The sequence below is a fragment of the Eleutherodactylus coqui genome, chromosome 2, assembly GCF_035609145.1.
Source record: "Eleutherodactylus coqui strain aEleCoq1 chromosome 2, aEleCoq1.hap1, whole genome shotgun sequence".
NCBI lineage: Eukaryota > Metazoa > Chordata > Amphibia > Anura > Eleutherodactylidae > Eleutherodactylus > Eleutherodactylus coqui.
In genome coordinates this window covers 295,152,199-295,174,930 of record NC_089838.1, presented here as the reverse complement: position 1 = coordinate 295,174,930, position 22,732 = coordinate 295,152,199, and the positions used below count along the sequence as shown (strand labels likewise).

At 42.0% G+C, this 22,732-nt stretch overlaps 1 protein-coding gene across 1 annotated transcript in view; it reads right to left on the bottom strand.

Moving 5' to 3' along the window:
* Window positions 1-22,732, bottom strand: part of LOC136612728 (neurogenic locus notch homolog protein 3-like) — a 79,614-nt gene that overhangs the window by 36,658 nt on the left and 20,224 nt on the right. The window contains exon 2 of the mRNA XM_066593346.1: window positions 8,111-8,192. Coding sequence (XP_066449443.1) covers window positions 8,111-8,192 — 82 coding nt within the window. The remainder of the gene's footprint in view (window positions 1-8,110; window positions 8,193-22,732) is intronic.

Here is a 22,732-nt window from a genome sequence, read left to right as displayed (position 1 = left end):
ATTCAAGAACCAGACACGAAACAGCTGGGATGCGTTAAGAGCGCCAACTTGTAACCCTTTCCCGGTTAGAAGACGGAGGTTTGGATGATCCTTTAGAAATTAAATTTAGGAGGGTGTTATGGTGTACGCAGAGTGTGCTAAGGTGGGAGGTTAAAATTTTGGGATTATCGCAAATCAATATTTCCCTATGGAAACCAAAAACTTCCCAAATCTGAACACTGTTAGAATTTAAGAATTCTCTTCACTCTTAAGATACTTTTAGGTTCGGCGACTGTCGGGGCCTTAACGTGACCCACTAGGTTTCAGGACAAAATTCTGTCCCAGGACCAGAAGGTGAAACAGGCACATTACTGGTAGTCGTAGGCGGGTTTTGGGCAGCTATTTTCTAATTATGAGCCTCGTGTGGCGCAGAATGTAAGCTCTTGCCTACGACCTGAAGGTTGCAAGTTGGATCCCCGCATGATTCAGGTAGCTGGCTCAAGGTGGACTCAGCCTTCCATCTTTCCGAGGTCCATAAAATGAAAACCCAGCTAGGTGGGGGGTAATAAGTAATAATTACCTGAAAGGGCTGCCAAGATTTGTTTTATTTTTAATTTTTAATTATACTATGCACTGTTCTGTGTTTGGCCAGAACTATTTGGTAGTAAAGATGGCCACTGCTAAGACCCAGAACCAGTTGAAATAAACGGCCAACAAAATGAACAGAATTTTGTCCTGAAACGGGAGGGTCACTTTAAGTGCCCGACAGCCATCCCAACGACTGTTGCTCCTATGCTTTCACACAGGAGCCATAGTCATTCAATGAATGGAGACCGAGTGTGTTGAGATTTCTATCAACCTGCATTCAATGTGAACAGGCAGTCATTCTAAGATGAATAACTACCTGTCAGTGATCTGAAACACCAACTAATGAGCAACTTCTCACTCAGTACTTTGTATGAGGTCCCATGTTTACACAGGACAACTATGGGTCAAAAATCACTTGTTTCAGCGATTTTCCGACCAATAGTCTTCGCATATAAAAACCGCTTACTTTTAAAAAGGAGTACTCTATTTTGTACAAGCCCAACTTATTGGTGGGAGCCCTTAAAAAATATGCTGATCACAAAGTTTTTCCCCGCTGGACCCCCCCAATGATAAGGCTCCTTTACACTGAATGATAACCGTTCAGCATGAATGCCGTCAGTAACTGAATGACAAACAATAATTCATGCTAAGAAAAAAATCAAGTGTGAACAGGCAGTCGCTCCTCAAGGAATGACGACCTGTTCACTGTGAATTTAGGCAGGTGGGTAGAAGATATCCGTCCCGCTCCTCCTCCAGTCACTGAGTGGTCATTGCTTAAGTCCTGTGTAAAAGCACCCTAAGCGTCAATCTGTTGTGAAACCTAACAGTAAGTGTTGAATTCTCCAGCAGCGCCACCACAGGTGAAAAATGAACATTACGCACACACTGAATTGTCTGTGTAACGCAGGACAAGATAAGGTCCTTCAGGGTGAGAGACACTCTTTGTAGCTACCCTACACTTTGGCCAAGAGATGAGGATCCTGAACAGAGGACCCGTCTATGAATTCCCAATTTCTAAACAGAGTTTATAAAACTTTTATTTTGTAAATGAAACAAAAAGTACATGCGGTATATAGATCATTGCTCATATAAGTATCCTAGAAAACGGGCTATAAAAAGTTAACAAAAAGCGACATAATACTGAAAGAATGCGCTGCAGCCCTCTTATAGGAGAGGAGATGTCTAATTTAAAACTTGAGAAACTGGGTAGAAGAACGCCAAGAAAAACGCCTGCCAAAACCTCAAGAAAAAGACACAAAGAGCTCCCAGAATCCATTGCAAAGCCTGAAGTTACTGAGATGGAGTTTCTTAGCTCCAGGCCTGGAGTGGCAATGCGTTTAACGGTTGACTACGAGCTCGAAAATACAAAAGGCGAAAAAAAAAAAAAATTGGCAAGGACAGGTGGATATATTAATCCAGATGAAAACCAGATGTTCCAGCTCTGTCCCAATTTCCCACGATCCCCCTGCTCGCCCCCCTTTGTGAGACAGCTGGATGTGAACAGAATCATACAAGAGGGGGATAAATATTTTAGTTTCACCCGCTCTCTGCTCTTCCTCCTTTCCAGGAGACTACACACATCCGGCAAGGGAAAAAAAAAAATTTAAAAAAATTAGTAATAAATTGTAAGTCATCTCAGCTGCCTCGAGAGGCTTATGTCAGTGCCTAGGGCCAAGCATGGCATCATCACAGCGTGGGCTGCTGAAACATGACCCAACTATAGGATAGAACTCCAAAAGCATCGAAGAAAAGATAATCTTCTCGAATTGTCCAGGCTGAAGAAACCGGACCGTATCTATTAATACACGAGGCGACAAGTACGTCACTCCATAGGAAGTGGCCTAAGTGGCATTATGGGACCTAGATGTCCTAATTAGTTTGGCATATAAGATGAGTTTATCTTCACTGGCATGCATACAGCACTCCGCCCAACGCTCTCCCGCACCCCTCGGCTACTAACCAGACCCGTTCAGCAAGTTCTGTCTTACGCTCGTTTCCCACGATAGATAGGCTGTTTTTTTTTCAGGACGTCTCATTCGGGTCCTTAAAACTGAGATTTGTGTGTGAGCGTTCGCAAACATTGACAGTGTTTTAAGATCATAGGGTCTTTGGCCAACATAGTCATACTAACAAAAGGAACACAACTCCTTAACATATAGACAGACATGAATGGAACAGCTCCCACGCACTTTCCCATGTGTGGAAAAAACTATTGGTCGGAGGCAAAAAAACCCAAAAAACTCACTTGCCAAAAACATAATGATGTTAAGTCATAAAGAGTGGATAGTTCTTAAATACCCCCCTCCCTCACATACCCAAGGGCTTTGTCAGAAGGGGAAATTGATACTGAAGAGTATTCAGTTTTCAGCTAGATCTCCAAATTGAAGGGGGTTGTATGAAAATTTTAAAAAGGGAAAAAAAAACAAAAAAAAAACAGCGCCTCTCCTGTTCATGGGCAGTGTGTGGTATTACAGCCAGATCAACAGGTTTTCAAGTGAATGGAGCAGAGCTGCAATATTACACATGGTTCATGGATGAGAGAGGCTGCAAAGGCCAGTTTTACTATGTGAGGTCCTGACTCTGAATGATGATGGCGCAACAGCTTTGATTCCAGGCAGCACATTTGCATAATGGGCGTGCTACATATAAAACTAAGATTTTCAGCTTCAAACGTGTAGAATGCTGTTGAAGCTGCTACCATAGTGTAAACATGCGTTACAATACCAATTTTCTGGTGGCAGGTTATCTGAAGGTGCATTCATTGCCTTTCCACTGAGCTATTACAGAGGGCTGTAGGATAGTGTTGGGGGATGGCAGGGGAGATCAGCAGCACAAACCGAGAAAGTTACTATTACAGAGGGCTATAATTCACTCCTGGTGAAATTTCTACTCTTAGCAGTAAGGGGAAAACAGATAAGTAGATATCCAAAGACCGGATGAGATAGGAGTAATAGAGGTGTAGTATTGAGTGGGCGTGGTTATGCTACATAGCCTCTGAAAGAAGAGAAGAAGAGGGAGCATAGCTTGTGTAGGTTTACCACAGAGATCAGCTGATCAATGCTGGGAATACTCCCAGCCAGAAACCTGAATGTAGGAGAGTCTACAAACCAAGTATGATGCTTTCCAAATGCATGAGAAGGAAAACTCAATGCAAAAACATAAGTGCATCACTTTTTTCTGCAGGGACTTGGTAGGATATGTGTGTGTACTGATTTGTAAAGCACAAAAGGTTTCCAGCGCCTCTAGGTTGCCCATTGACAAACACTGGCCACTTTTGTCTGGTGTGGCATTAAGCTGTTACTCACAGAAGTCGGATGGTTCCAAGAAGCACCAAAGTTTCAGCTGACTTTGCTATGACATTGCAGACTGATTGATACAGCAACCAAGGCACTGCTTGATACAAGAAGCCATCTAAGGCCAAAAATGGTATAATTTCTTTAGTATGGAATCTGATAATCCAGGAAATTCTGGTACAGAACGGCCTAAAAAAATGCTGAATACAAGCAAGATCTGAGATAGATTTGAATGTCTAGTAGTCCAGAAATTCCAGACTAGCAAACAGTGTAAGACAACAACATACCTATTGATTCCAGAAAAGGTTAACCTGGGAGGCCAAAGGGTGATTCACTGAAGGAAATAAATGGTGAGGAGCACATGCCAGACATTGCTTAATGCAGCTTGTGTTACAGAGGTGGAGTCCTATTGTCAGGTCGTGGCTGAATACAAGGCACATTGTGCTAGTCCTCACTATTGTACAGATACATGACACTGGCTGTAGCGTGTAAAGCGCCCCCCCCCCCCCCCTCCTCCACCGAGCGCGGCTGCCATTTTTAGTTTGGGTTTACAGACACCATAGTTTTACTTTACACGAACGTCCCACTGCAAGACCCTGCTGTACGGGTGTAGGAATCCAATAGGGAAACAGAAGGGAGCAGCCCGGACCCCTGCATGCTGCAGGTGTTAGAGCGTCAGCTCCTGTGGTTTCACACAGCTGTATACAATGCACCTTCGCAGGAGCTATGCTGCTCCTTTCAGCCTTTGTTCGGTGCACCTGTCAGGCACTCCCTGGTACTTAACTTTCCTCCCCGCATGCACACACCCTGAGAATACAACCTGTTCTACTCCTCCTGCAGAGGTTTGCCCTGCGGTGTGCGAGCGAGACCCATCACACACAGTAAATAAACGGCATCTGTGCCAGCCACCCCTTACTCACTAACGCCATTCTCCTCACATACAGGTACACATACTGTATGCAGTATACCTCCACCGACCTCCTCTAACATGGTTATACTTCATGTACACATAATATACCGCCATCATGCTCACACACAGGTACACATAGCGTACGTAGTATACCTCCACCAAACTCCTCTAACACTGCTATACATCATGTACACATAATATACCGCCATCATCCTCACAGCTACACACAGCGTACGTAGTTTACCTTTAAACTACTCTAACACTGGTATACATCATGTACACACAATAGATACCGCCATCATCTTCACATACAGGTATACATAGCGTATGTAGTATACCTCCTTTAACACGGTTATACTTCATGTACATACAATATATATCGCCATCATCCTCACATACAGGTACACATAGTGTATGCAGTATACCTCCACCACGGTTATACTTCATGTACACATAATATACCGCCATCATCCTCACATACAGGTACACATAGCGTACGTAGTATACCTCCTCTAACACGGTTATACTTCATGTACATACAATATATACCGCCATCATCCTCACATACAGGTACACGTAGCGTACGCGTTGTACCCCCACCAACCTCCTCTAACACCGTTCTACTTTGTGTACACATAATATACCGCCATCATCCTCACATACAAGTACACATAGTGTATGCTGGATACCTCCACCAATGTGGTCTTACACTGCTATACATTACATACACACAATATATACTGCCATCCTCCTCACATACAGATACACATAGCGTACGCATTGTACCTCCACCAACCTGGTTATACTTAATGTACACATAATATACCGCCATAATCCTCACATACAGGTACACCTTATATGCGCAGTATACCTCCACCAGCCTCCTCTTACACTGCTATACATCATGTACACTTAATATAACGCCAACATATGCACACATCATATACGCAATATACCTCCACCAACCTCCTCTTATACGGCTATACATTATGCGCACACAATATACCGCCATCATCCTCACACATAACTACACATATACTCAGTATACCTTGACAAACCACCTCTTTATTGCTATACATTATACACACACACACACACACACACACACACACACACACACACTATACTGCCATCATCCTCACACAGCGCTACACATCATATACATAGTATGACTCCACCAACCTCCTCTTACACTGCTATACTTTATACACACACAATATACCGCCATCCTCCTCACATACAGGTGCACATAGTGTATGAAGAATACCTCCACCAACCTCCTCTAACACCGTTATACTTCATGTACACATAATATACCGCCATCATGCTCACACACAGGTACACATCATATACACGCAATATACTTCCACCAACCTACTCTAATACGGCTATACATCATGTACGCACAATACAGAACTATCATATTCCCACATCATATAGACAACATACCTCCACCAAGTTCTTCTTATACATCACATCTATACACACACACACCCCTCACACAGCGCTACACATTGTATACGTAGTATGACTCCACCAACCTCCTTTTTCACGGCTATACATTTACATGCAATATACCGCTACCATCACACAGCAATTAATACACATCATATATCCTGTATGACTCCTCTAATACGGTTATACTTCATGTACATAGAATATACCGCCATCATCCTCACACACAGGTACACATCATATACACAACATACATCCAACCACCTCCCAATCTGTTGCTAAGCACCATATATACACACATAGAAATAAGAAATATACTGTTATCTTCGTACATAGCAACACATGGGGGGGGGGGGGGGGTAGATTTACCAAAGAATTTGGACCAATTTTATGGTGTAAAGGGAAAAAAAAATGCATGGAGATTTCCCGTTTTACATTTTTACACTGCGCTTGCCACTTTTCCATAAAGTAGGCAGGACTTGGTCGAAGGGGGTGTGGCCTCCCGTAGCCAGATTTACAATTCCTGCCAAAAAGTGGTGTAAATTATGGTGCAAGTGGCCGGCATACATACTGCCAAAAAACCCACCCCATTTATTAGGGAGCTTTTACTTTACTCAGTGGAGGTCCGATTACTGGAACCCCGCCAATCACCAGAACAGGGGTCCCGGGGATCCACAAGTGAATGGAGCAGAGGCCTTGCATGTACATACTGTAGCTCCATTCATTTCAATGGGACGGCCAGAGTTCAAGCACTCGGTAATGTCTGGCAGTCCCGCTGAGACGCATGCATGACCACCATTTCATTCGTTTGGGGACAGTCAGGACCCCCATTCTCATTATCAGTGTGGTTTCTAGTGGTCGGACCCCCACCAATCAGTTATCCTCCATGCTGTGAATGGCAGAATTACTTCTTTTTCGTGAGACAACTCTTAAAACAGGGAGCACCAGTCGTAAGTCACCGTCCTGCAATCACAGGAGATTTAACCCCTGCATCGTACCTTCAGGTTACAGTAAATCCCAACACCATCCTCACCATATCTGGGCTCCTCTGTGGGCCGACGCAGAGCCGCACCAGCTAGGAGATGGCAGAGATTTCTGCTAGAATTTACACCAGTTTCTGGCATAAATGATGGATAAAAGATGTTGGTCTGGGGCGGGACTTATGGAATATTAAATAAAACCCATTAAATGGAGAGCGGCGCGCTGCTCAGAGCCGAAGACACTCTGATGGTCTAGGAGCAGAAGTAATCGCTGAATTTGTATAAACACGCCCAAATCTTAAAAACTCATTAAATGACATCAAACTTATTTGGACTGGGGAAAACTTGATGGCGCATTCATAGAACAAGGTGAAAAAGCACAGTAAGAGGAGGCCCGTCTAATACCCCCTTCACATGCAATACGGAGAGACTAGGACCCATTGATGTCAATGGGTTTGTCCAAAGGTGCGGATTTCGGTTTTGCGCAAGAAAAAAAAAATATATAAAAAATTGCTGCATGCTCATTTTCCTGCACATTTACGCACCCAAAGTCCCTATAAAAGTCACATGCACAATACACTAAGAGATACATGGAACACTGCATAATTGCGCAGGAAAAAAAAAAAAAGATTAAAAACTTATTAGCGATTTCAAACTGGGCATCTGTTTGCCAAGAGGCAAATGAACATGCCATGCGGGCGCAAAAAGTACAGTAAAATATGCTGATGTGCACGCAAAAAAACCCCCAAATATTGTTCATCCCGCAAATACGCATACGCTCGTGTGAAGGGGGCATAAAGCAGCCTCTCTCTCTCCGACGGTGGGCCACAGAAAAGAAGATAGATACATAAAGTCATAAAAGGGTTGCATTTCTAAGACAACCTACCGCCGGTATGACTACTTACATGCATGAGGCTTCTCCGTTAGAATACATTGTACATTTAGCTCCGTTGACACACGGTCTGGAGGAATCAAAACACTTGAAACCTGCAGATAAAAATAGAAAAACATTATACTTTGGAAATACAAAAAGTAGTAATCTTCAAAAAGGATTATCAGAAACCGGATGGAAAAAAAAAACAAAAACACAAAAACAGTCGTTCAAAAATTTCCTATAAACATGTATACTAGAATTTATTTTTTTTGGGATCAATATATGGAAAAAAAATTAAAAATATATACATATAAATGAACAGGAAAAAAAAAAGAGGATAATTTCAATTTTTTTTAAAAACCGCACCCTTTGTTAAATCTTGCATAAATCTGTGGCCAAACAAATATTAGTCTTACAAGCACATATTGAAGATCGCTGCATTTAAATGATCCAATGTGATCATTCTTAATTGACAATACCGCCTGTCATCGTCACTAAAACCGATTGGACATGCTTAAAATTGGTTGTGTCAGACAGACACTAATGTGGTGACCATCGTATCCCAACAAGAAGCATTCAGCTGTCAGCCTTGAAACAAAATCATTCCCATTCACACATTTTCATTTGAAATTTCCATTCTTCTTAGACCATCATAGAACAAAACAGCATGTCTGATCCGTCAAATGACGAAAACCGGCGGCGCCTAACAGAACCCATTGACTAGAAAATGGGTTCTGTCCGGTTTCCATCATTTTGCCAGAAAAAAAAAAAGTTGCAGAGCATTTATGAAGGATATGTGAACAGGCCATCAATAATTTACACCATACGGGGAGCCCTGTAACAGAGAAACGGAGCTCCAACCACTAGAAGGATATAGTAAGAAGTTAAACGGCACCAAATTCCGGTCCTAAAAATGACATTTTGATTAAAAAAAGGTGCAGATTCACAAGGAATGGTATTTTTTAACAAATAGAGAAACCTCTTGTTGATCATAAACACAACTTCTCATCGAAAGTTGGAAAATACTTTTAATTTTCCCATTCTAGTTTCCGGGACATAGAAATGGAGTCTTAAAAAAGGAGTTCCCATATTTGTATTTCTTAACTAAATGCCAAATACAAGTTCATGCAACTACAAAAAGGTATGACCCTTTCTGCCCAATGTCCATAAGGGAAGGGGGAGGGGACTTGCTATTTGCATAGCACCAACTTATTCCACAGCGCTTTTGGGTAATTTTTTTTTTTTTATTACCCCCAACAAGCTGAGTACTCATTTTATATAGTCAACCTTGAGCCAGCTACCTGAACTGTGCAGGGATTGAACTCACTACCTTCAGGTCGTGAGCGAAAGCTTAACACTCTGTACCACGCGGCAGGCAGTCTTAATATCTACAGAAGGTGACTAGAGATGAGCGAGCGGACTCGGCCACGCCCCTTTTTCGCCCGAGCGCCGCGATTTTTGAGTACTTCCGTACTCGGGCGAAAAGATTCGGGGGGCGCCGTGGGTGAGTGGGGGGAGAGAGGGCTCCCCCCTGTTTCCAGCTGCTACCCCCCGCTCCGCCACGCCTCCCCCAGCCCCCTGAATCTTTTCACCCGAGTACGGAAGTACTCGAAAATCGCGGTGCTCGATCGAGTAATTACTCGAAACGAGTAGGTTCGCTCATCTCTAAAAGGTGACTAGTCTGAGAAAAAAATCCAAAAGTGAAGGGTATAAAATGAGAACCTCCAAAGAGCCCCTTCATTTGTCTAAACAGATCCTAAACGGACTTTCTCTAGTCCTTGTTTCAGAGCCCAACACCACTAAAAAAGCAACTTCCAAAAAGATATCAGCCATTGTAAACCCGTTTCATCAAGTAGACTTCGAACATCCCCCAACCCGCCCCAGTTCTTATGACATTATGACCACCAATCAGCAGCCCGTAACATAAAATATAGAGTGGAAACCGCTTCTCCTCTAGAATAAACGATGACCAATCCAAGTCAAGTAGTTATCAACACTAATAAAACTGCATTAAGTCATGCTGAGACAGGGTTAATAGGACAATACAGTAATCATTTTGTGTTTTGTTTTCGGGTGGGGAACCGTGGGAATGTTACACCTCCTCGGCTTATTTACGGGGATACAAAATTACGGGTGGGGTTTCATTTTGTGGTTTGTGTTAACCTGAAATCCTAGACACATACCTACTTACTGAGACGAGACAAAGGCTGCGTCAAGCCTATTGTGAACCTATTAGACCGGGCTGATGTTACTCTATCCATAGGGTTTTTCTGACGTAGGGTTGTGCTTTTAGGACTGGCCGCTAGCACAAGCAAAACAAAAATCTGACTACACGAGATATCCAACACCACCGCCTGCTTAATAGCATAACAACCCGCCGGTAATACAAACCGTCAACACAATAAAACTTTGTGCCACACGACACAGAAGCTAAGTAAATAACTTGCCCACAAAAAGTTTGTAACATTGTATGTAAATTTTTAATGGTTTTACTTTTTTTTTTTCTTTTAAAAAAGGAATATATTAGTTAAATACCTAAAAGAAAAAAAAAAAAGAATTTCCATATTATATACAGTTTACGAAGTTAGTAAGAAAAACTGACAGTAAGGTGTGTAAAAGCAGCAAAATAAAAACAGGTATAGGTGTGAACATGTTCTGTGCATCGATGTGTGAATACAACTTAACCTATAGTTATGTCAACAACGTCTTGCCAAAGTGGTTTTCATGCATTCAGGATTATATACAAGCTCTTTAAGGTTAAGGAAAAAATATTTTAAAAAACGGGATTATCCACTTTGCAATATCTTTGTGCAAGAATGCCTCAACCATGAGTAGATCACAGGGTGTTCCACCATGTAGAGCTTTAGCAAATCACAATAAACAGTGTGGTAATCCAGCATCATGTGTTGATTATCATCACAGCGCTCCCACAGGACAAATAAAGCATTACAGAAACCAATGGGCTGACAACGTAATGTACCAGTGTGCCAGGTCCTCCATAGTGAAAGATGGTCTTTGTAATACATGAGGATCCTAAAACAGGCAACTCCTTAAAATTATATAATATATATATATATATATATATATATATATATATTTATATCTCAAAACATATGTGTATATGCAAGTCCTTTTTCCTGGGCTGGGTAGACTCGAGGACATCACGATGAGAAGTCCGTGGTGGCAAACCCAAGACTATGGCCTTTGGAGTTCTGTATTCCCGTTTGAAGGTGTAAAATTAGAAGTTATACTTTATATGGATAGTTAAAGTATATAAAGTTAAAAAAATAATATAAAAAAAAAAAAAACACAAACAAAAAGAAAAAAAAAAAACAAAAAACAAAAAAAAACACAGGGAACATTACAAAACTAAGAACAGAAGAAAGGGCAAAAAGAATCTGAAAGCCAGTCTGCTGACTTGAGAATACAAAGACACAAGTGATCATAGGGGCCAAAAGGACTCGGGCGGGGGATAAAGGACGGAATGCAAGAGTGCAGGTGGAGGAAAGAGCAGGCAAAGAACGGGTGGGTGGGCAATGAAAAAAAGTCAAACATCAAGGAAAAGATTGAAATTGGAGAAGGCTAAACATTGGAGAAGAAAGGAATAACTTCAGATAAAAAGAAAAATATAAATTTAAATACTGGTGACACCAAGGAAGAGAGAAAAAAAAATTTACCGACATGTCATAGCTAGAAGCTTTATCTTTTAAATTTAGGTTTTCTAAGGGACATGTGCAGAAAAAAAAAGTGCATCTGCTCCTGTTGAACCCAATTTTGTAAGTCCTAAATTGTGAGAAATTAAAATTCTAAAAACTGCTAACATCTGCAGACGGGCTGAATGTATGGGAGCCACAAATCTATTCCATTTAATATTAATGCAAAAATAAATTGAAAACATCTTGGAAATTTGTCTTCGGAAAATCAATGTGGCAAAAATTACAGCATCTGATACTTTAGAGACTATTCCTCCACGACTCGTTCCTGCTACAGAACTACAACATGTAGGTTGCTCTGGAGAAGTGTTAAAGTGATACTCGAAGTTGTCACCTTACTTTAGGTTGTGTATCTGGAGGTTCTCAAATCAAGGTCTACAGGTAAACATTAGAAAGTCACCCAAGTCCTATTAGTAGTGGATCCAAAATCTACAGGAGACCCTATTAAGCCAAGTACAGCAGTGCCTTTACCATAAATGACCAGGTTATCCACCACAAGAAGTCAGTCTAACTTTTTGAAGACATCATATGTAACCGATAGTCTACTGTTCACATGAACCTATCACAAAAGAATCAGGCCAAACCTACACAGAACAAATTAAGGGACATAAAACTAAAAGAGCCAGCCTTTACATTAAAAAAATAACGAAATATGCAATCATTTTACCTGTAGACAACAGCAAGAGTTCATCATGTATTCCCATAGCTTATATAGTGCCAACGCATTCCATCAAGATGGTAATCACCGCCGGCAATACTTGGGACCATACAAAACATCCCTACCCTTTTCAGACCTTGAGATCTTGCATTTGAGAGAACAAGGGTTAAGGATCTCCACCTTCTCCAAGAAGAGGAGATAATTGTGTACCATTTCTCTCAATTTAAGAGAAGGCAACTATGCCCTCATGGCCAAGCATGGAATCATCTCATTCCTTGAATTGGTTAAGGTCTCTGCACACTTGACCAAGATGCATATGAAGAGTCTGTAGGAATATCTGTTAGCCAAGCTAGCGTTTAGATAACATATCTGAAGTATATGGAGACCTTAAAAAAGGGCAATACTTATTAACTAAAAGTCATCCGACCACACCAATTTGGTTGGGATGACCATCTTATGGGAATCTACCGAGTCTCCACCCAATAACGGATATAATGGGTTAAGGAGGATTGGGCATGTTGGGATTTCAAACTGGAGTCGGGAGGAACAGCAGTGGTTCAGTGGACCACTAGCTCAAGTGATAGGCCGGTTTAACCTCCCACTAATCATATTATAATATGGGAAATCAATAGACAACCAAAAGGCTTAAAAAAAAGGAATAAAAAAATAAATAAATAATGACCTACAACACATTACTATAGGACTACCAGAGGTAACCAAAGCCATCAGCCTGGAGACAATATAATGTAGATTTCAAGAGCCCAAGTAGCCACTTGGACATTTTGACTTTTTAAAAAAATTTTTTGGACTACTGAAAAAACTTTCACAAACAGCAATAGAAATTAACCAAAAAGTTTTTGCAAAATTTCTAGGCATATTGCCATTGGCCCTGTGTCAGGCTTGACGGAGCATGAACCTGCAGATTACGTCAATACAGCTTGGGGAGATGAGCAGCTTAGATAGACCTCTGGCACCACTTATCCCATGAAGCATTAGGATCCAACCTGTTTGGATCCAGCCATCCGTGACAGCAGCTCTTAGCAGGTGATCAGTCCAACAGCAATGACTTTAAACGGTCCACAGACAAAGTCCATCATATTAATATTCTCTACACATTTGCATACAGAATATTGTTCCCTGTTATCAGTCATTTAGAAAAGTGTATAGAAGACATGGCCTAAAGGGACTATTTCACACATTTTCATTTTTCTATACATGACTATGGAGGCAGCCATCTTTCCTGGGTTACACTTAACAGCAGTTAGATACTTTACAGCAGACCGAAATGCGAGTGGGAAAATACGTAAATGTGAATGAACCCATTGAAAAATCAATAGGTTCTATTCTCTGCGCATTGTGAGTGCAAATACTCTTGTCTGAAGCCGGCCTATAAGCGAAACTACTGTTTACTTGCCAATTTATGTGGCGAATTAAAAAAAAAAAAAAAAAAAGAAAAAAAACTCTCCGCCGTCTGTATATATTGCATGCCCTATTATCTCGTACGTAATACAGACCAGAACATGCGATTTTTTTAATTTTTTTTTTATTTTTGCACAGACCAATGAAAACGCACTGACGTGAATAGCCTCATAGGCTATAATGGGTCCGTGAGCGGCCTGCGAAAAACACAGACCACACTACGATGGGGAATACGTCCGTATCAATGGGTCCTTATCGGCCCCGTGTCAACCTACTGTAAAAAGTCCCATTTTTAAGGCTACATTTTCCAGCCATTGTTTCATACAGACGAAGCAGCGCCTTTTGCTACACATCCAGAGGGGTGAATCCGTACGTTTCACTATTACCTAATACATATATATTACAAGCTGTCTATAAGCCGCTTTTGGCTCGGCGCCCCTTTAAGTAATCAAATGTGTGCTATTTTTTTTTATCCTATACATTTACAAGCCAAGTCTTCTACTGAGATTTCCACCCTCAAGATTCACAGCGTAACCTTCACCACTTGAACTTCTCCAAGTCTCTGAAGTTTTTTTTCTCCCCCCACCCTCCCCTCTCCCGGATCACATTACACACCCTCATGAAATGCATCCTTAGCGTTTTTCACAATTCTTCTTCTCTAACTGTAATAACGATGAATGCGTACAACATCAAGACACGTTGGAAAGTAAAAGGGTGGTGTCAGGAAAGAAAGGGAAGTGAACTTCGTGCAAGCTGAAAAGGGCGAATATGGCCCAAAAAGAAGAAAAAAAAAATCCCAAGAAGAAAAGTTCAAGGGAAGGGAGAAGTATGAAATATATCTATATCGACCTAGACATACACACACGTATCTGAGATGAGTCATATGGATTTTTTTTTATTTTCTTCAAAAACATCTGAAATCAGGGAAATCCCCAATTATTTAAAAATTGCCAAAAAATATATATATATTTTTTTGTTTTCAACCTGATTAGATACAATCAAGACATTTTTTTCCCCACCATATACCTGCCAACCGTTTTACATGGTTCTATGATTATGGTGCGAAACTCCAAGATGGCTAAAAAGATGGTTAAAAAGACCCATTAGACGGAGTTTGGGTTTCATTTGCACGTTGCAGAAATACTGTGGTAAAACTACAGCAGAAACGTTTACTATTAAAGTGAAGGGGATTAAAGCAAATCCAGTTCACATGTAGAGCGAAAAAACCTCTCCCTTATTTGCATATTACCCAGAGGTGCACGAATGGCCTTATAAGTCTCCTCACTCACCTCCTAGGTGTTCTCCCCAAGGAGAAAAGATAGCGTTTGTGATCTAAGGCCATTCTCACACATGGCGTCGGCAAAACGCAGCGATTTTGACTGCGACGCTTTGCCACAATTTTTACCACCATTTTTGACTGGATGTCACAGCACTTTTTAACGCATCCCATCACTGCGATGGGTGAGAAGGTTAAAAGCAATGGCAGAATTGTACCACGATTACCGCCGCGGCAATCGCGGTTAACGGGCATGTGCGAGAGTGGCCTTAGGCCGGCTTCACACGGGCTTTTTTGGAAATAAAACCCATTGATTTTTATGGATTCATTCACATTTCTTTATTTTGACCGCACATTTTAGTCACGCCAAAAAAAAAAAAATAGAACATCTGGTGCGCAAATACACAGAAAAATAAAGGTTCCCATAGAAGTCAATGTGGGGTGCGCAATGTGTAAGGAGATGCATGAAACACTACGTAATTTAATGGGAAAAAGAAAACACCTGGAACGAATTAGCCACTTTAATCGGTGCATGCAAAGAAAAAAAAAAAAAAAAAAAGCATTGTTCATTCTGCAGAAACGCAGCGCTCATGTGCACGCAACTGCGTCGGCGCTCGTATGAGGCCGGCCTACCCTGCGGTTTTGCTCTAGATCTGTGCAGAAATTCTGCATCATTTCTGCAGCGTGTGACCACGGCCTTTAGCAGCTTTCTTCGTCTTCTGTTGTAACGATGCTGGAGCATTACGGAAGAAGAGGAGAAAAAAAGAAAAAAAAGAAAAAACCTCCAAAAGGCTCAATATTTATATTTATGTTTCAGTTTCTATTCTACACTAGATCCCCCCCACCCCACCCTCCAGAATAAAAAAGGAAAGAGGGGGGTGTTCTAAACCTAAAAACAACGCAATGCTAAAAATGAAAGTCCCTTTCGCAGCTCCCCCCTCCCTCGCCATGCAACAAGAAGCCCTGTGGTTTCAAGCAACTCCGCTTCTGTCTCGCTTATATGATTTTGCGGGTTTCAGCGCAGCCATTTAAGCCATACAAAAAGTTTCTGTTTTACAGAATTAACCATGTAAAACTTTTCTGCACTTCGAGGCTTTTTGTTTCTATGAAGAAAAAAAAAAAGTTCCAAATCCAACGCCGTCGTCCATGCAGGGGCCAAAAGGGAGGAGAATAAACCTATCACATCCTATTCCCGCTGTCCTCCAAGATTCATTACCTCAGAAGATTATACTAGTCTCAGCTATAGGATTTAGCTTTTACAGTTTTTTTTTTCTCCCCTCGACCTTTGCTGCCTCATCTTGTAGATGCAGCTTGCTGCAAAGCTCCTATTCCATCTTGAAGATTTTTGTCTCCTCCTCTCTCCCACATCCCTTTCAATAGGGTCTTTTCTTTCCCCCCTATACCCAAGGTCCTCATTAAAATGCCAGAAGGGGAGAAAAGGGGAAAAAAAGCCATATATAAAAAAAACCCATCCAGTACTCCATGAGAAATTTGAGTCCCTCTCTCCCCTCCTCCTGCTTTCCCAGACAGGCTTTTATAGGGGAGGGAAACATTCCCATAGAAGACGGACGTGTGTATTGTTCCCTATCAGACTATAGAGGGGGGTTGGAATTAATAAGGGAATACAGCTCTGAATTATTTAACTCCATGTCTGCCAGACATATCCCATCAGGAATTTGAAGGAATGTGTTACGGAGATGAAGTCAAAGCAAATCTAATTTAGGAACATTTTTTTCCTGCCGCGCAAGACCAAAAAAAGAAAGAAAAAAAAAGAAAAAAAAACAAACTTTAAAAATAATTAAATTACATTTTTTGTTATGGAAGGTCAGCGAACTACTATAAATGTGAAGCAGTTCCGACCCCAACTGCCATAAAGCCGTGCCAAAGTAACCATCAACAATGTGAACAACTTGCCTGACGGCAAATACTGTCACAGTATCATTAAAAGACCAACTATTGCCCCGAGCTTCTTAGGCACACCCTGCACCATCCCGCTAACCTCCCATCAGATACCGTACAGTGGTTCCACAAAGCCCTATGCCCCCCGTTCCGGAGCCTGCTCGCACCTCCAAACACACACCTGTAATATGTCAAGTATTAGGACCAGCTGTGGCTATATCGCTCCCTAACATCCCTCAAATCTTTGTGGTTGCTCTCTGTGCCGCGTAGGGCCATCTCTGCCATATATTGCTCATCGGTAAGCTCATTGCCCACATTCACTCCCACCTTTATTACCAGTTGGGAGAAAGCTTGGATGCACCTTTACAACTTCTGACTGGACTAATGGCCCTTTAGAAACGGGCTAATAAATCGTTGAGTATAAATGCATACGGACTGATATAGTGAGCAAGAATTCTTTCGCTTTTCATTCAGTTTCAGCATGACATGATGGAGACCTTTATATATGTTACGAGAGGAGAGAAGGGAGAGGGAGGACATGATGGAAACCTTTCTATATGTTACAGGAGGAGAGAAGGGAGAGGGAGGACATGATGGAAACCTTTCTATATGTTACAGGAGGAGAGAAGGGAGAGGGAGGACATGATGGAAACCTTTCTATATGTTACAGGAGGAGAGAAGGGAGAGGGAGGACATGATGGAAACCTTTCTATATGTTACAGGAGGAGAGAAGGGAGAGGGAGGACATGATGGAAACCTTTCTATATGTTACAGGAGGAGAGAAGGGAGAGGGAGGACATGATGGAAACCTTTCTATATGTTACAGGAGGAGAGAAGGGAGAGGGAGGACATGATGGAAACCTTTCTATATGTTACAGGAGGAGAGAAGGGAGAGGGAGGACATGATGGAAACCTTTCTATATGTTACAGGAGGAGAGAAGGGAGAGGGAGGACATGATGGAAACCTTTCTATATGTTACAGGAGGAGAGAAGGGAGAGGGAGGACATGATGGAAACCTTTCTATATGTTACAGGAGGAGAGAAGGGAGAGGGAGGACATGATGGAAACCTTTCTATATGTTACAGGAGGAGAGAAGGGAGAGGGAGGACATGATGGAAACCTTTCTATATGTTACAGGAGGAGAGAAGGGAGAGGGAGGACATGATGGAAACCTTTCTATATGTTACAGGAGGAGAGAAGGGAGAGGGAGGACATGATGGAAACCTTTCTATATGTTACAGGAGGAGAGAAGGGAGAGGGAGGACATGATGGAAACCTTTCTATATGTTACAGGAGGAGAGAAGGGAGAGGGAGGACATGATGGAAACCTTTCTATATGTTACAGGAGGAGAGAAGGGAGAGGGAGGACATGATGGAAACCTTTCTATATGTTACAGGAGGAGAGAAGGGAGAGGGAGGACATGATGGAAACCTTTCTATATGTTACAGGAGGAGAGAAGGGAGAGGGAGGACATGATGGAAACCTTTCTATATGTTACAGGAGGAGAGAAGGGAGAGGGAGGACATGATGGAAACCTTTCTATATGTTACAGGAGGAGAGAAGGGAGAGGGAGGACATGATGGAAACCTTTCTATATGTTACAGGAGGAGAGAAGGGAGAGGGAGGACATGATGGAAACCTTTCTATATGTTACAGGAGGAGAGAAGGGAGAGGGAGAACATGATGGAAACCTTTCTATATGTTACAGGAGGAGAGAAGGGAGAGGGAGGACATGATGGAAACCTTTATATATGTTACAGGAGGAGAGAAGGGAGAGGGAGGACATGATGGAAACCTTTATATATGTTACAGGAGGAGAGAAGGGAGAGGGAGGACATGATGGAAACCTTTATATATGTTACAGGAGGAGAGAAGGGAGAGGAGGACATGATGGAAACCTTTATATATGTTACAGGAGGAGAGAAGGGAGAGGAGGACATGATGGAAACCTTTATATATGTTACAGGAGGAGAGAAGGGAGAGGAGGACATGATGGAAACCTTTATATATGTTACAGGAGGAGAGAAGGGAGAGGACATGATGGAAACCTTTATATATGTTACAGGAGGGGAAAAGGGAGAGGGGGACATGATGGAAACCTTTATATATTTTACAGAAGAGAGAGGGGGAGAACATGATGGAAACCTTTATATGTTACAGGAGGGGAGAAGGGAGAGGGGGACATGACGGAAACCTTTATATATGTTACAGGAGGAGAGAAGGGAGAGGGGGACATGATGGAAACCTGTATATATGTTACAGGAGGAGAGAAGGGAGAGGAGGATATGATTGAAACCTTTATATATGTTACAGGAGGAGAGAAGGGAGAGGAGGATATGATTGAAACCTTTATATATGTTACAGGAGGAGAGAAGGGAGAGGGAGGACATGATGGAGACCTTTATATATGTTACAGGAGAGAAGGGAGAGAAGGGACATGATGGAAACCTGTATATATGTTACAGGAGGAGAGAAGGGAGAGGAGGATATGATTGAAACCTTTATATATGTTACGAGAGGAAAGAAGGGAGAGTAAGGACATTATGGAAACCTTTATATATGTTACAGGGGGAGAGAAGGATGAGGGGGGACATGATGGAAACCTTATATATGTTACAGGAGGAGAGAAGGGAGAGGAGGACATGATTGAAACCTTATATATGTTACAGGAGGAGAGAAGGGAGAGGAGGACATGATTGAAACCTTTAATATGTTACAGGAGGAGAGAAGGGAGAGGAGGACATGATTGAAACCTTTATATATGTTACAGGGGGAGAGAAGGGAGAGGGAGGACATGATGGAAACCTTTATATATGTTACAGGAGGGGAGAGAAGGGACATGATGGAAACCTTTATATATGTTATAGGAGGGGAGAGGAGAGACATGATGGAAACCTTTATATATGTTACGAGAGGAGAGAAGGGAGAGGGGGAGGACATGATGGAGACCTTTATATATGTTACAGGAGGAGAGAAGGGAGAGGGGGACATGATGGAAACCTTTATATATGTTACAGGAGGAGAGAGAAGGGAGAGGGAGGACATGATGGAAACCTGTATATATGTTACAGGAGGAGAAAAGGGAGAGGAGGATATGATGGAAACCTTTATATATGTTACGAGAGGAAAGAAGGGAGAGTAAGGACATGATGGAAACCTTTATATATGTTACAGGAGGAGAGGAGAGGATGACATGATGGAAACCCTTATATATGTTACAGGAGGAGAGAGGAGAGGACATGATGGAAACCTTTATATAGGTTACAAGAGCAGAGTAGGGAAAGGGAAGGACATAATGCAAACCTTTATATGTGTATGTTACAGGACAGTGGTGGAGAACCTATGGCAGGCATGCCAGAGGAGACACTCAGAGCTATCTCCATGGGCACATGCGCTGTCGCGCCCCAGCACAGACGACAGTCGGGTAAACGACTGCATGAGCACTGACATCACTGCAAAGGTAGTTAGCGCTTGTGCTTCGTGCTTACGCAGGCAGAGTTCTGCCCAATTTAGACGGGATGAGATATTGGGCAAACGATACCCAACAGCGTGTCCCAGTGATGCTCGTTCCTGTGCTGTAAACACAGGGACAAGTACCGCTGAAAACGCTGCCTGCATGGAGGCAGAATGGCCAGGGAGCGCTCTCTCCCATCCGCCCCCATTCACTTCAATGTGAACAGCATTCATTGAACTGTTGTCTGTTTGAACGGCGCGTCCTTCAGTTTTCTGCATTGCAGAAACTGAACGACTGAACAATTCTTTCACATGCTGCATGCATTTACATGGGACGACTAGCGGTCAAATTCCGTGAGAATTTAAACAATTCTGAATAATTGTCCCATCTTCTCGCTCAGAACTTCAACTTCCATGTAATGCGCTAATCAGGGAGCGTTTACACGGAATGAGAAGCCAGCGATCGTTTTTATAATAACTGAGGGCTTAAACAGATGGGCACGATTTGCCCCGTTAGGCGGCTGTGAAAATCATAGCTGCATAACGGGACGAAACAAAACCACTGATTTCAATGGTTTCACTTTCACTACTGGGATTCTCGACAGTCAATAGTATGGGAGAGAAAAGATAGGACTTGCACTATCTTTCCCGCACGTAGTTAGATAGGTCAGGACCCATCTTAACTGTTTGTTTTTTTTCAAACTTGGGTGAAGTTTGAAAAGGCTGAGAAGGAAACAAAAAAGAAAAAAAAAACAAAAAAAAAAAAACTACGCTCCATAGCAGCAAGCCCTAAAAGTAAGCGATAACAAACTTCAAATGAATAATGAGCAATTTTTTTGCATTTACACTGCACAATTACCGCTCACATCCGATAATAGTCTTATGTAAATGGCCATATTGGCAGTTTGCAATGAATAAGTGGGTTTTCGATTGCAGTTTAGGGAACTTGGTCTCTAAAAGGTTTGCCACCGTTACAAGAGGAGAGAAGGGAGAGGGGGACATGATGGAAACCTTTATATATGTTATAGGAGGAGAGGAGGGACATGATGGAAACCTTTATATATGTTGCAGGAGGGACATAATGGAAACCTTTATATATGTTACAAGAGGAGAGAAGGGAGAGGGGGACATGATGGAAACCTTTTTATATGTTATAGGAGGAGAGGAGGGACATGATGGAAACCTTTATATATGTTATAGGAAGAGAGAAGGGAGAGGAGGGACATGATGGAAACCTTTATATATGTTACAGGAGGATATGATGGAAACCTTTATATATGTTACAGGAGGAGAGAAGGGAGAGGAGGGACATGATGGAAACCTTTATATACGTTACAGGAGGCGAGAAGGGAGAGGGGGGACATGATGGAAACCTTTATATATGTTACAGGAGGAGAGAAGGGAGAGGGGGACATGATGGAAACCTTTTTATATGTTATAGGAGGAGAGGAGGGACATGATGGAAACCTTTATATATGTTATAGGAAGAGAGAAGGGAGAGGAGGGACATGATGGAAACCTTTATATATGTTACAGGAGGATATGATGGAAACCTTTATATATGTTACAGGAGGAGAGAAGGGAGAGGAGGGACATGATGGAAACCTTTATATACGTTACAGGAGGCGAGAAGGGAGAGGGGGGACATGATGGAAACCTTTATATATGTTACAGGAGGATATGATGGAAACCTTTATATATGTTACAGGAGGAGAGAAGGGAGAGGAGGGACATGATGGAAACCTTTATATACGTTACAGGAGGAGAGAAGGGAGAGGAAAGACATGATGGAAACCTTTATATACGTTACAGGAGGAGAGAAGGGAGAGGAAAGACATGATGGAAACCTTTATATACGTTACAGGAGAAGAGAAGGGAGAGGAGGACATGATGGAAACCTTTATATACGTTACAGGAGAAGAGAAGGGAGAGGAAAGACATGATGGAAACCTTTATATACGTTACAGGAGAAGAGAAGGGAGAGGAAAGACATGATGGAAACCTTTATATACGTTACAGGAGAAGAGAAGGGAGAGGAAAGACATGATGGAAACTTTTATATACGTTACAGGAGAAGAGAAGGGAGAGGGGGGACATGATGGAAACCTTTATATATGTTACAAGAGGAGAGAAGGGAGAGGGGGACATGATGGAAACCTTTATATATGTTATAGGAGGAGAGGAGGGACATGATGGAAACCTTTATATATGTTATAGGAAGAGAGAAGGGAGA